General features: G+C 59.0%; 2 protein-coding genes across 4 annotated transcripts; both read left to right on the top strand.

The window, feature by feature from the left end:
• Positions 1 to 511: 511 nt before the first annotated feature.
• LOC132083368 (probable E3 ubiquitin-protein ligase makorin-1) lies at positions 512 to 3,316 on the top strand. The gene is made up of 8 exons (XM_059488028.1): positions 512 to 752; positions 1,215 to 1,334; positions 1,431 to 1,717; positions 1,935 to 2,026; positions 2,138 to 2,358; positions 2,573 to 2,683; positions 2,774 to 2,897; positions 2,971 to 3,316. Exons 1-8 carry the CDS (start codon positions 682 to 684, stop codon positions 3,124 to 3,126), a joined length of 1,182 nt encoding a protein of 393 aa, XP_059344011.1. The 5' UTR covers positions 512 to 681; the 3' UTR covers positions 3,127 to 3,316.
• Positions 3,317 to 3,671: 355 nt separating this feature from the next.
• On the top strand, positions 3,672 to 9,669 carry FANCE (FA complementation group E). 3 transcript variants are annotated; one of them, XM_059487990.1, is made up of 12 exons: positions 3,672 to 3,721; positions 4,561 to 4,809; positions 5,298 to 5,907; positions 5,990 to 6,034; positions 6,319 to 6,378; positions 6,592 to 6,735; positions 6,815 to 6,938; positions 7,434 to 7,509; positions 7,648 to 7,714; positions 7,811 to 7,936; positions 8,043 to 8,137; positions 8,290 to 9,669. In XM_059487990.1, the coding sequence occupies exons 2-12, from the start codon at positions 4,586 to 4,588 to the stop codon at positions 8,291 to 8,293; spliced, it is 1,575 nt and encodes a 524-aa protein (XP_059343973.1). In that variant the 5' UTR covers positions 3,672 to 3,721; positions 4,561 to 4,585; the 3' UTR covers positions 8,294 to 9,669. The 3 variants fall into 3 exon arrangements, with proteins under 3 accessions (XP_059343973.1, XP_059343971.1, XP_059343974.1); XM_059487988.1 differs by lacking the exon at positions 3,672 to 3,721 and adding an exon at positions 3,804 to 3,813; XM_059487991.1 differs by lacking the exons at positions 3,672 to 3,721; positions 8,290 to 9,669 and adding an exon at positions 3,804 to 3,813 and having other exon boundaries at positions 8,043 to 8,141.
• The last annotated feature ends 3,690 nt before the right edge of the window (positions 9,670 to 13,359 follow it).

The following is a 13,359-nucleotide window of genomic DNA, read 5'->3' as shown; positions in this document are numbered from 1 at the left end:
GAGCCACTCGTGCGCAGGATCCCAGCTTTAGCTGGAGGTTTGTGCCCCAAATGCTGGGGGTGGAGCTGGAAATGAGCCGAAAACACCTCGAGGAGGGGAACAATGAGCTCCGGGGTGTCCTTGGATGTGGTAAAACACCTGAGAATTTGCCAGGAGGAGCTGGAGACCCCCCAGACTCCCCTGTGCCCCGCTTGAGTGCTCTGGGGGGAGCTGTTCCACTGCTCCCCGCCTCTCCCATGCAGCTGGGGGCACCTCGAGCCGTGGTGCTGCTGGGCAGGGGTCCCAGGGGCCCTGGCTGGGGACCCTCCCTGTGTGGTTACCCCAACAGGCAGCATTACCTCATCCAGCCCTTCCCAGTGTGATGGGGGAGAGAGCTGAGGAAGAAGTGAAATCCACAGGCTGAGTTAAAGACAGGACTGAAAAGGAAGGGGTATTGTAATGCTAAAAGAATTAGAATACACAGAATTTCGTGCTGCAGGCTGGAGTGGTGCCCCCCTGCAGGCTCCTCGCTGCAGAGTCCTTGAGCGAGTGTAAACAGCGCTCGGCAGCGGCTGCTATCAACTAGCCCGGGCATGTCCTCCGCCCCAAACACGTGTCCCCGGCTATTGGGGGAGAACGATCCCAGCCGGACCCATAAATAGCGCTGGGAGGGGGCCCAGCCCTCATCACTGCTGGGGAGAGATGGAGGTGGGCTCCGTGATGGCATCTGGGCCGCTGAGGACCGAGGCAAGCTCTCTGAGACCCCCGTGCAGGTAAGGGCTTGAGGATGGGGTGCCTGGGAGCAGCTTTTGGGGGAGACAGGCTGGAGATGGGCCCTAGCTGTGGGGGTAGGGGGTGGGTTGGGATGGCCTTGATCCCCCTCCCCATTTCCCCATCCCCTCCGGAGCTGGGGGTGGGCGGCAGCTCTCCAGCCATGTCCCCAAACCAAGGGCTCCCCCCTTCTCCCTGCCCCAGCCCTCGGCACCGCTGCTCCCCCAGCCCCCAGGAGAGCCCCCTGTCCTGGGCTTCCTTTGATCGGTAATTAGCAGGAGATCGCGCTGGATGGGGGTGGGAGGACCCCTGGCTCTGCCCTTGGCGAGGGCTCCCAGACACCAGCCGGGGGGAGCGGGCTTCCAAAATAAATTCCCCCTCAAACAAAGCTGGTACCGGGGGGGCCTCTAGGGCAGGGCTGGAGCAGGGTCTGAGCCCATCCACACTCCTCCCCTGGCCAACAGGAATTTTGCCCGCGGATTCTGCCGGTGGGGCCAGAGCTGCCGCTTCTCACACGACCGAGAATCAGCCCGGGTCTGCAAGTACTTCCAGCGCGGGTTCTGCCTTTATGGAGAGCTGTGCAGGTAAGGAAGGGCTGCGGAGCCATGAGGGTGGGCTGGGAGCCTGGAGGAGCCATGCTGAACTGATGGGACCCTCTGTCTGTCCCTGGGCTCCTCCAGCTACCAGCACATCCAGGAAGAGTCAGTACCAGTATGGGCCCAATGCGGTCTGATGCCTCACTGCCACTGTGGCCAGGAGCACGGCACTGAGCCCACAGCCACGGACCACGACCACGGGGGAGCCCAGTGCACCACGGCCTGCAGCACGACATGTGCGGCCTTCAAGTGCCCCAAAGTGGAGGTAGAAGTGGAAGAGAAAGACAAGAAGAGCATTCCAGCAGTTGGTAACATCCCCCGTGGGGCCATCAGTGGAGAACTTGTTCCCACAAAAGCTCGGGGTGCCTCAGGTAGGTGCTAAGCTGCCCAGGGGACCTGTGGGGTGAGGTTGGGGTGGTCATGGTGAAGTAGCCTGTGCATGTTTCTGCCTATGACCAAGCCTGGGCCAGGCTGGGCTGTGGAGAGCTCTGCAGTGTCAGGACTGTCCCTTGTCACTGCTGAAGCTGCACTCTGAGGAGCCCACCCTGCTCGCTGAGCTTTTCCCCTCTAAGAGCTCTCCTCCTGCAGGCTTCCAGCCACAAGGGCCAGCACTGGAGCCAGACTCCTCTGGCCCCAAGAAGGCAGTTTTGGACACAGCGACACAGACTGACCCTGCAAAGGTGGGTTTGGGGTCTCCTGTGGCTGGGTACCCCCTGTCACCCTGTGCTGCTCCCCGAGGCCAGGGCAGTGACAGAGCCAGGGGGTTCCACGCTGTGCTGCTCTGCTTGCAGGTCCCTGCAGAGCCGGGTGCTGCGGCAGCCCCGGTCACCACTGCAGCGCTGAGAGCCCGCAGTGAGGCTGTGGTGTGTGGCATCTGCATGGACAGGGTGTACGAGAAGGCGCTGCCCGAGCAGCGGCTCTTCGGGATCCTCCCCAACTGCAGCCACGCCTATTGCCTGGGCTGCATCCGCAGGTGGCGCCGCAGCCGCACCTTCCAGAGCACTGTCATAAAGTGAGTGGCCTTGGGGACCTGGCAGGGTGGTCACCCTTCCCCCTTCTGTGCCCTGAAGTTCTTGCTTGGGTCCAGTGATGTGGCTTTGGGATTGCTTTGGGAACAGGCGCTTTGGAGTGGTGATGGGTTTGGGGGTGCTGGGTGAGGCCGGGGTGGGTGCTGAGCCCATGCTCCCTTCTTGGGACACCCAACTGCACCCATCACCCTCATCCAGGGCCTGCCCAGAGTGCCGGATCCCTTCCAACTACTACATCCCGCACAAATACTGGGTCTCAGATGTGGCTGAGAAGGAGAAGCTCATCAGCACCTTCAAGGCCCGGACAGGGTGAGTGCGTGGCGCCGCTGCGGGTGGCAGGGCCGTGGGCTCCGTGCTGCTCCGGGAGCTACACTCACAACGATGCTTGGCATCCCACAGGAAAATCAGGTGCAAGTTCTTCCTGCGTGGCTACTGCCCTTTCAGATCAGAGTGCATCTACCTGCACGAGCTGCCCGCCAGCTGGCTGCGGCGGCACAGGCAGCGCCAGCAGAGGATGCCCGCGGTAGGTGGGGTGGCACATCCCGGGGCTGGGCTGGGCACTGGGACTGTGCCTCATCCTCCCTCCCCTCCTGCAGGTGTTCCTCCCCTCTTCCTCGGAGAGCTCTGACGAGGAGGATGAGGAGCTCTGCATGCTCGAGTGGGCTCTCACCCTGTCCATGCTGGAGCCAGAATTTCGCCACTCGGTTTATTGCCGCGAGTTGCTTCTCACCGACTTCAGCGATTCCGACTGAGCCGTGGGGACCGCGCTGGGCCTGGGGGCTGCTTTGACTCCTGCCATTGTTTTGGGGTGGCTCTGGCTGTCCTGCCATTGTTTTGGGGTGGCTCCAGCCGCGGGGGTGCTGCAGGGACGGGGTGGGATGGGGAAGAGTCTGTCTGGCATTGATGGGTGCACTGGGGGACACTCAGGGCACAGCCCCCCTGCTCTTGCCCTGGTTGGTGCCCAGTCTGCCCCACGGGTGGGGTGGGCTGGGTGCTGGCAGGCAGCGGAGGGGTCTGACATCCACGGGGGGGGGACAGGGCCGCGGGGGGGGGGGGGGCACTGTTTTAAACTCTTTTTAGCCAAATCCGGGAATAGCGAAATAAAACGGGCTGTGTAACGCTACGTTTCCGGGTGCCTGTGATCTGTGGGTTGCGGGATCCACCCTCGGGGGAGGTGGGGGGGAAGGCGGTGTTTGGGTTGGAATTTCAGGGATATTTGCGCCATGAGCTCGTTTGCGCGCGCTCCGGTTGCGTTTCCCGGGGCGGGGCCGGAAGCGGCGCCTCGGGGCCGGGGACAGCGGGCGGAGCGCGGCGGGAACGGGGGAGCAGCGGCGGGGACAGCTCCGAGTGAGTGTGCGGGGACAGCCCCGAGTGAGTGTGCGGGAACGGGGGAGCAGCGGCGGGGACAGCCCCGAGTGAGTGTGCGGGGACAGCTCCGAGTGAGTGTGCGGGAACGGGGGAGCAGCGGCGGGGACAGCCCCGAGTGTGCTCGGCACTGACCGGGGCGGTGCTCGGGGCCGGGGGCAGCCGGCAGCGCCCTGCGGAGGGGTCGGCGCTGGGCTGGGGGCGCGGGGCTGCCCGCCAAGGGGTGATGGAGAGCACGGAGGGGACTCCCGGTGCTCTCCCGCATCCTCGGCTGGGGACAGGTAAAGGAAGCTGCCCAGGTTGATGCCGGGGTGGGCGCCGAGAATGGACAGGCGCGTCCTGATCGTCCCGTGCCTCCCGAGTGGGAGCCGTGTCCGGTCAAGCTGGGGTAAACTATGTGATAAGAATGTGCTTGGTGTGGCATCGGGAGTTAGATGTTTTCTTCTAGGTATAGGCTCAGTAGGAGTACGAAAACACAGGCCTGGATTATCGCTACCGCTACTTCTAGAATAGTTAGTAAGAAGACAATTAGTAAGGTTAGGAGTGAGCCTGCTGATATTGTGGAGAACAAGGCTGTTGGAGCTGTAGAGATGAGCTGGGTGAGGAGGTTGTTGTGCTGTGAGCTTGGCCGTTGGGCGCACACCCAGTGCTAATGGGCGAATTGTGGGGCTCGTTGTTTCCATTAGGATAAGGGCAGGGATTAATGGGGTGGGGGTGCCTTCTGGCAGGAGGGGTGACCCGTGTGTGGCTGTTCCCTTTGTTTGTCCTCCGTGTCCGGCTGTGTCCGTTGTGACCGTGCCCGGTGTCCCCGTGTCCCGCAGGCGCTGTGCAGCCCCGGCCGCAGCGATGGAGCGGCGGTGCCCGGCCTGGCTGCAGCGCTGTCCCCGGCCGTGCCGCCTCCTGCTGCTCTCGCTGTGCTCCGGCCCCGCGGGGGCCGTGGCCGCGCTGCGGGCGCTGCAGCGGGGCCGGCCCCGGCCCGGAGCGGGGCTGCCGTTCCCCTGGCCGGCTCTCACCGCGGCCCTGTGCGCCGAGGAGCCCTCGCTGGAGGGGCCGGAGGACACCCTGGCCGTGTGAGTTGGATGCATTTCTGAAATTCGGTGTTTTGCGGGAGCTTTGGGTGTTAGGTGCACAACCTACGAGCATTGGATAAGTTTCTAAAATTCGGTGTTTTGCGGGAGTTTTGGGTGTGGCGTGCACAATTCTGGGTGTCAGGTGCACAACCTACAACTAAAAGCAACCCAAACTGCCACTACCCCCCTGTTCCAGCCTAATCAAAGCCTGCTTAGGATCATTCGCCCTATCCATTCTCATCATCCTCATATGTGCATACAGAAACAACCAATGGCCCTCAATCTTCATAAAAATCCACTTTCCCTGATGCACTGGCCCATACTTGAAGCTGGGATCATAGCAGTGACCCACTGGTGTCCCAGCTTGTGTCTGCAAAAGCATCAGGCGCCTTCTCTTGCTCCCTGGCGCTGTGGGACTCTGCTCCACGGGGTGGGTTGGGTTCAATACAGGGGATTTGCTCTGACCACTCTCACCTCTCCTTTTCCAGCAAGCCACGGCTGCTGCTGCTGCCTGTTCTGTGCCAGAGGAACCTCTTCTCCCTGCTCCTGGTGGTGCAGGATGCAGTGCCACGGGACTGCCTTCACCAGCTGCTCCAGGCCTTGGAGCAGGATTCCTGTGTGGATCCCTGGGTGCAGGCACTGGGGGATCTGCTCCAGCAGGGACCAAGTGCACAGGAGAGCTCCCCACATCCCACTGCCCTGTCTGCTGGGTGCCAGCAGCAGCTGAAGGGCCTGTGCCAGAAAATTGCCCAGAAGAAACCAGAGAGACACGGAAAATTGAGCTGGTGCTTCAGCAAGCAGGCTGGTGCCCCTGACTCTGTGCCTCAAGGTGGGGAGGGTAAGGAAGTGTCAGAGGAGAGCCTGGAGGTGGACAGTGAGAGAGAGGGGAAGAGGTTGCTGGAGGAGGTGGCATTTGAGCCCCAGGAGTGTGGAGATGTGGCAGAGGTGGAAGAGGAGGTGCCTGAGGAGCCTTCAGGGGATGCATCTGTTCAGGGCACAGAGAAAGCTGCTCAGGACAGCTCCCAGCAGGATGCAGCTGGGGAGCCCAGGAGGATTTCCCAGACAGAGCTGGCAGCAGAGGTCCAGTCCTTTGTCCAGGTACTGGGGAGGGTTTGCTGTGCCCTCCCAGCCAGGGAGCCTTTACTGCCTGGTTCCCATTCCTTCATCTCATTTCCCTCAGGTGCACGGACAGGGGCTGAAGATGCTGCTGCTGCAGGAGTCCAGTGTAAGTGGTTGCTTCTGTCCCTCTCCTGGAGCTGATGCTCTGCACAGGCTGGTGCCAGGGCCTCAGGAGGGGTGGAGAAGGAGCTGGATTTCACAGATGGGGATAAAAAGCCCTGTTGGCACCTCCTCTGGGCTTGGGATACCAACACCTGCCGGCACCCTGCAGGTGTGAGGGGCTGCCTGTGGGCTCAGTGCTGACAGACGCAGGGAAGGGAGAAGCCCTGGAGCTGTATTTTCTATTTTGGTTTGTTTGGTGCTTTACTTAGGACAGTGTTTTCTCTCCAGCACTATGAGCTGCACCCCCCTTCCAAGCTGAGCATCCTGAACACCTGCACCCCCAGCCAGGTGAGCCCCAGCACCCCTGCTGCAGCTGCTGCGGGGTCCTGCAGCTGTCCCTAATGCCCCTCATGTCCCTGTGCCACCCCAGCTCAAGGGGTTGTGCTCCTTCTAATGCCCCCCTGTGCCACCCCAGCTCGAGGGGCTGTGCTCCTTCTAATGCCCCTGTGCCACCCCAGCTCGAGGGGCTGTGCTCCTTCTAATGCCCCTGTGCCACCCCAGCTCGAGGGGCTGTGCTCCTTCCTGCAGCTCTCCACATGCCCTGAGCCCTCCCTGGTGCGTTTCTGCAGCTGGCTGCTGCCTCTGAGCCCTGCCCTCAGCCACACCAGCGCAGCCATCCTGGCCCAGCAGCTCTTCCTCAGGCGGGTACGTGCCATGGCAGTGGAGATTCCTGCTCCCCATTCCCCTCTGCACTGTCCCCACCTCCTGCCTTTTGTGTCCCCAGGTCCTGGCCCTCACCCAGCCGCCTTCCCGACACCTCATGGCTGCCCTGACGTCGTTTTGCTCCAAGTATTCCCACGCCCTGTGCCGTGTGTTGGTGGCTGCAGTGCTGCAGGGGCCAGGGGAAGGTGTGCAGGGCTGCTGGGAGCTGTGGCTGTTTGGGGGTGGCATTTGTCACATGTCAGGAACCATGGAGGCCTGGGGTTGGTTTTCTCTGGGCAGGTGAACACTTGGGGGTTGGGATGGGAGATGGGTTTACGGATGGAGGGGAGGGCTGGCTAGGCTGGCTTCTGGCTTATTTTTTCCCCAAAGGACAGTTCCCATCCCTCCATGATTGGAGGCCTCCTGGCAGCTCCTAATGCTCAGGGCAGAGCTGCCCCTGTGCTGCTGTGAGGAGAGGAAACCCCTGCCACAGTGTCCCCTTTTCCCAGAGACTGGAGCTGTTCAAACCCTTCCTGCAGCTGGGCAAGGGAAGCAGGATTATCCTCAGCAGTAGGAGGGGGCACTGGATGGTTTCTGTCTGTCCTGTCTGGCACATACTCCTGTGAAGTGGTGCCAGGAAGGGCCAGGCACATCCCCATGGATTTGGCAGCCTCTGGAGGCTCTCCCCTGCTGCTTTTCAGGTGCTGAGCAGACCAAGCTGCTGTGTGAGCTGGTGGAGGAGTGCCTGGAGCCCCACTCTGTGCAGCTGGTGCTGAGGTGAGGGGTGTCACAGGGCTGGCAGCTCTGCTTTGGCCTCACTCTCCAGCCCACCTGGATGGCTCCAGCTGGCTCCAGCCATCTGGAGGCACCAGCAAGGTCACAGAGCAGCACCTTTCCTCTTCACTGTCCTTGCAGCCAAGTCCTGGAGGTGCCTTTGTCAGAGAAGCTCCTGCCAGTCCTGCAGGCCGTGCTGGGGCGGCAGGTGAGGAGCCCACCTTGTCCCACGGGTGTTCTTGGTGACTCCAGCAGTGCTGGAGCAAGGACCCACTCCCCTTACCTGCCCCTGGGCCTTTTCTAGGAGGTGCTGCCCCCTGAGCTCCTGGATCTGCTGGTCCTGACTCTGTGCCAGCAGGCTCCAGCCTTTGCCACGTCCCTGAACTTCGCCAGGCTGGTGACAGCCGTGCTCACGGTGTACCAGAGCCAGGTGAGCCCAGCCAGGGCTGTTCCTGTAGCTCCTGGGGCCCAGCCCAGAGCTCCCAGGTGAGCTCCTGGCAAGGCAGGGCCTTGAGCTGGTGCTGCCTCCACCCCAGGTCAGCCCAGCTCACAGGAGCAGCCTGGCTGCTGTCCTGGACCGGAGCACTGTAGTGCTGAAGAAATCCCTGCAGGCTGTGTTGGAAGGGGCCAGGTGAGCTGGGGACAGGTCCCTGTCACGGCAGCCTCTGCACCCTGGGCTGCCCCAGGGTGGGCAAGCAGAAGGTGCCGCCCCTGCCATGCCAGAGCTGTGCAGAGCTGGGGATGGCTGTGGATTTCCTCTTCTTGATTTTTGTCTTTCCTCAGGTGACCACCCAAAGGAATCGTGAGGGGGCAGCTTCCTCGCGCGGAGGACGCAGCAGCAGCCACAGCCGCCCTCACTGGGTCCTCCCTGCTCAGGTGGGACCCTGTGAGTGGGCTCTGCTCCCCACAGAGCGCGCAGGGCCTCCAGGCAGCACCTGGTGTGAGGGGGCTCCTGCTGGGCAGTGCCATCCCAGCCCCCCTCACTGCTGGGGCTCTGAGGGGTCTTGCTTGAACAATCCATGTGTTCCATGGACAACCCATGTGTTTCCAGGTGTTTCTGTGTGTGTTCTCCTGCCACACTCTACAAGGTGACCTGGCCCCCCCTGTGCTGGGGGCAGGACACAGCCCATGGAGAGCTTCCAGCACCTGACTTCTTACTGCCCAAAACCCATCACTGGGCCAGGACAGACAGACATTGATTTGAGGCTGTATGGCGTTGATAGTTCTGGATTTACTTCACTGTCTTGAAGTGAAGTACCTCAGCTCATTCCAAGGCACAAAATCTGTGCACGTCCACGTTCCTCCCCATGGCCAAGCAGTGGTGCAGGCTGGGCTGCAGCTTTGTGTATCTGATCTGCTGGGATTCACAGATCTCTGGGTGCAGGAGAGCAGCATTCAACTGAATTCCAGCTGAATTTAGCTGGGAAATTTGAGTGTTCTGCTTTAAATCCACCTTTCTTTCCTGTTTGCCTGGCCTGTGAGGGGCCCTGCTGTGTATGACACGTTTCTGGTGATGATGACACTGCTCATGGCCCTAATAGTGCTTGTGTGGCATGACTGCTCAAAGTTCTATCCTGTATTCTTGAAAGTACCTACTGGAAACCTCATCCAGGCACCTCCTGGTCTGAGAACTGGGAAGAAAAGGTTGGGACAGAGAACTCAGGCAGGTAGAGCTGGGGTTTCAGTGGAGGTTTTGAAGCATTGCATATTTCAGGAGCTATTTAAAAATCCATAAACATCTCCAAAGGGAGAAGGAGAATTAGAACGTGCATGTGTGACTTGTGACTGCTCCAGGTTTGCTCAATAATGCTCAGATCCCAGCCAGAGGAAGGAAACTCTGAAGCATTAGGTGACACTTGTAAGGCTGAGAGCCAGGTTTCTTTACATAAGAATCTCTTAAGCTATTTTTGGTTGGCAGTGGACTGATGAGGCTTCAAAATCCACATTAGCTGGAGGATGGAAACCTCCAGGGAGCCAGATTGTTGATGTGTTTGCATTCCACTGAGTTATTGGCTGAGTAAAGTGAAGCTATTGTAGGGCTGCCCAAAACACGACATAAATAGAAATTGTGCCATGATCATCAAAGGTCTGAGCCTGCTCTTCTGGCTTTATTAGGCAGCGGGCTCTGATCTTTGCAGTTTCCCTGCAGAGCTCCTACCAAGTGGCCTCGGTGTCACTGTCCCCAGTGCTCTGCCTGGCTGTGGCTGTTGGTCACATGGAGGTGGCAAGAGCCTTCCTGGCCCTGGTTTTGCCTTTGCCTAGTGACAAACCAGCCAAAAGCTCTGTGTTGCTCTGTATGACAGGGTGATGACAGGGTGAGCTCTCTCCTTCTTGCTGTGACCCCTGGGCTGGCAGGGGTGACACAGTGACCTCGGTCAGCTGATGCTGCCTGTGCCATCACCTGGCACTGACGTGTTTGATGAAAATCCTTTTGCTGGGATTTTTCTCCTGAGAAGCCTCAGAACAAAAATGGAACCAGTACCGATCTGCTGGCTGGAGATGCTTTAGCAACCAGGGCATCTTGGATTGGTCTCCTGTGCGTTGCTTCTACTCGATGACCAATCATGTAGCCGCGTGTCGGGGCTGTGAGCAGTCCCAGGTTTTTATTATTCATTCCTTTCCAGCTTTCTAATGTCTCCTTGCTCTTTTAGTGTAATTCCCCGCCGCCGCCCGTTCCCGCACCTCTCCCCCGCTCCCGCCCGCCATGATGGCTTGCCGCGTTGCCCTAGAGACGCCAGCTACGCATGCGCAGTTGCTACAACCCGGCACCAGCAATATGACTCCGCGCCGCCTCATCCAACCACAGCGCTGCTTCCGGGATCAGCCGCACGCATGCGCAGTTCTATCCACGGCTCCGGCGCTGCTTTCGCCGCAGCTTTGGTGCAGCCCGGTCCCGGTTCCGAGCCGCTGCGTGCCGCTGTCCGGCCACAGCCGGCATCCCCGTGCCCTGTCCCGCCGCTTCCGCCACCACCGGGTCTATACACGGCACCGCAGCAGGCGAAAACCGCATGGGCTTGCATGTATCCTTCCGCGTTTCTCCCTCTGCCGGAACTTGGGGTGCCGGCACCGACAGATCCCTCCGCAGCCGCAGCGCGATACCTGATATCCCTCCGCGTTTTCGCCTCCCGCACTCCCAGCACCGAGTGGGACTACTTTGTCTCACGGCCCGTCCGCACAGCCACAAACGAAGGTTGGCAGCACAGAAATCTTCACTTTTGAGTCCTCTTGACCCTTTCAAGAACTTTAGAATCCATCCTGAACGGCGCAGGGGGGCGGATGCGGCGCAGAGCATCAGTCAGATGTTACAGATCAGCGGAACCTCGGCCAGGGGTGCCGGGACTGGCTCTGTCCTTGTCCTGATTCAGGAGCAGCGGTGGGGAAGGGACCGGGCTGAAGCTTTGTCTGAGACCTTTCCTAGACAGTCTGTGATTTTCATCCAGTTTACTTGTGCTAATGGGCAGTGGCTCCTTACCTGCTTCCTCTTCTGTTTGTAGATTTTTACTTCACATTACAGAGGGGAATTCCCTTTTTGGTCTCGTAGCTCTTGGGTTTTTTTGAAGGAAATTCAGTTGCATGGGTCGTCTGTCCACTGTGCTGCTTCCACACCCTGCACAGGGATTTTTGAGCCAGTTTCATGACAAGATGATTCCTGAAAATGGCCTGAAAATAATTAAAAAAAAAAAAAAAAACAACAACAATTTCAAAATAATTTCCTGAAAATCCATCCCCCAATGAGCTGCCCCTCTCCAAACAGGAGCTCCAGGTTGTTGCTGTTTCCCTTCCTGCAGCAGTGCCAGGGTCACCCCACTTTTCCCTGGAGGTAACAGCCTGGTAATCTCCTGTGTAATCCCCAAAATGCTGATGCAGTTCTGCCTGCAAACCTGGGGGCTCTGACACCCAAATGTGAGGCTGACCTCCTCTGGGGGACGCTCAGCAACATTTATTTATTTGTTTGTTTATTTATTTATTTATTTATTTATTTATTTTTATTTATTTATTATTTTTATCTGAATTATATTTATATATATTAAATAATAATTATATTTATACATAATGGATAATATATATATTTATTATATACATAATAAATAATATTCAGATATGTATTTATATCTGAATATTATTTATTATTTTTATCTGAATAAATAATAAATTTATTTATAGATAATAATTTTTATTTTTTATCTGAATTATATTTATACATAAGAAATAATATTTTTCATTATATATTATATATTTATTATAGATATGATTTATTTATTATATATATAATAAATAATATTCAGGTAATTCAGATATATATTTATATCTGAATTATCTGAATATCATTTATTATTTTTTTTATCTGAATAAAAAGAGCAATTTTCCTCCTTGTCTTTTTGGTGTTTTGGGGGGATTTTTTTTTTTGACTACAAACTTTTAACCATAAGACAAGAATTGTGTTCTCTCTTGGTGGCTGCCAGGTCGCTGTCAGGCAGGGAAGCCACAGGAAGGTGGATTTGAGGGAGGGCTGGGTGGTTGTGCCCCTGCACAGAGCTGTAAATCCCAATGGCCGCATCAGCGTCGGGCTGAGCAGCTTTCCTGCCCAGCAGTGAATAATCCGGATGAGCACGCTGCGATCTGAGCCCAGCTCAGCTCCGGGTGCCCCTGCTGCGGCCGAGGGGACCCGGCTGGGAGGGGACAGGGGACAGAGGCGCAGCCCATGCTGCCGCCCACCGCCGGGGCCGCAGGTGCCCCTGCAGGCTCGGAACAGGTCTGTGCCACCCTGCCCTGGGGCCCTGCCATTCCCGGACTGCACCCACGCTTGAGCTTCAAAATAAGAATGCCTAAAACCCGCTGCGTGCTTTTAGGAAATGCTTAGTAAATGTTTTTAGTAAATGCTTGTAGAGGCTCTCTGAACGGGGCGGGTGTGAACAGGGGCATTGCCCTCCTGGCTGTGGGAGGGGACAGAGGGGACATCAGGGACCCTGGGCTGCGTCCTTGTGGCTGCGTGCCCCACGGAGCAGCCCTGGGATGCCAGGACACCGGGCAGAGGGCACTGATGTGCCAGCTGGGGGGGAAGCTGGGGGTCTCTGCGAGGGTCTCCCACCTGCGCTCCCCCCGGTTTGTCACCCCTGGGGCTGCTCTCGCTCTGGCACAGCCTGGGCACAGCCTGTCGGGCACTGGAGATGCTGTTTGCAGGGCTGGAGGGTCTGCAGCCCCCAAAGTGAGGGGTCCCTGGGCATGGGGGGGCAGCAGCAGCTGCTGAAGGTGGAGCCCGAGCCGCTGTAAGCTCATTAGGGGAGGAAAGAAAGCGGCTTTGGGATCTGAGCAAAGGGGCTGGGGCAGGGGGGGATGCTGGGGCTGCTGAGGGGGGCGGGAGGAACGGGGGTCCTGGGCAGCATCACCGAGCCAGGGGCCGCAGGGGCTCCTCATCAGCCATCCCGGGTTATTCTGGTGCTGGGGTCCCCATGAAAGCGTAGGGGGATCCCCACCTGTCCTGGCTGCCTGCAGGGGCTCCTCATCAGCCGTTCTGCTTTATTCTGGCGCCGAGCCCCCCACGACAGCACAGGGGATCCCCACCCGAGCCTGCTGCCAGGGGGGTGCTGGGGCTCGGCTCCGCGGGCACAGTGTCACAGCAGGGATCGCTCCTGCTCTCCCCCGGCTCTGTCGCCTCCCGCAGCGGGTGCGGGACCTGGCAGCGCTTCCCCGGCCACCTGCGGCCGCCGCTGCCCGCCCCGGCCGGCGCGGGGAGCTCCCGGCGCTCTCATGCATCTCCTTTAAAGGCCTTCTGCGCTCGGGCTCGGCCCCGGCCGCTCCGAGCGCCGCAGATGCGGCTGCTCTGCCCCGCGGGAGCCCCGCAGCACCGACAGG

The sequence above is a fragment of the Ammospiza nelsoni genome, chromosome 23, assembly GCF_027579445.1.
Source record: "Ammospiza nelsoni isolate bAmmNel1 chromosome 23, bAmmNel1.pri, whole genome shotgun sequence".
Classification (NCBI taxonomy): domain Eukaryota; kingdom Metazoa; phylum Chordata; class Aves; order Passeriformes; family Passerellidae; genus Ammospiza; species Ammospiza nelsoni.
This window is presented reverse-complemented; position numbering and strand designations above follow the sequence as displayed.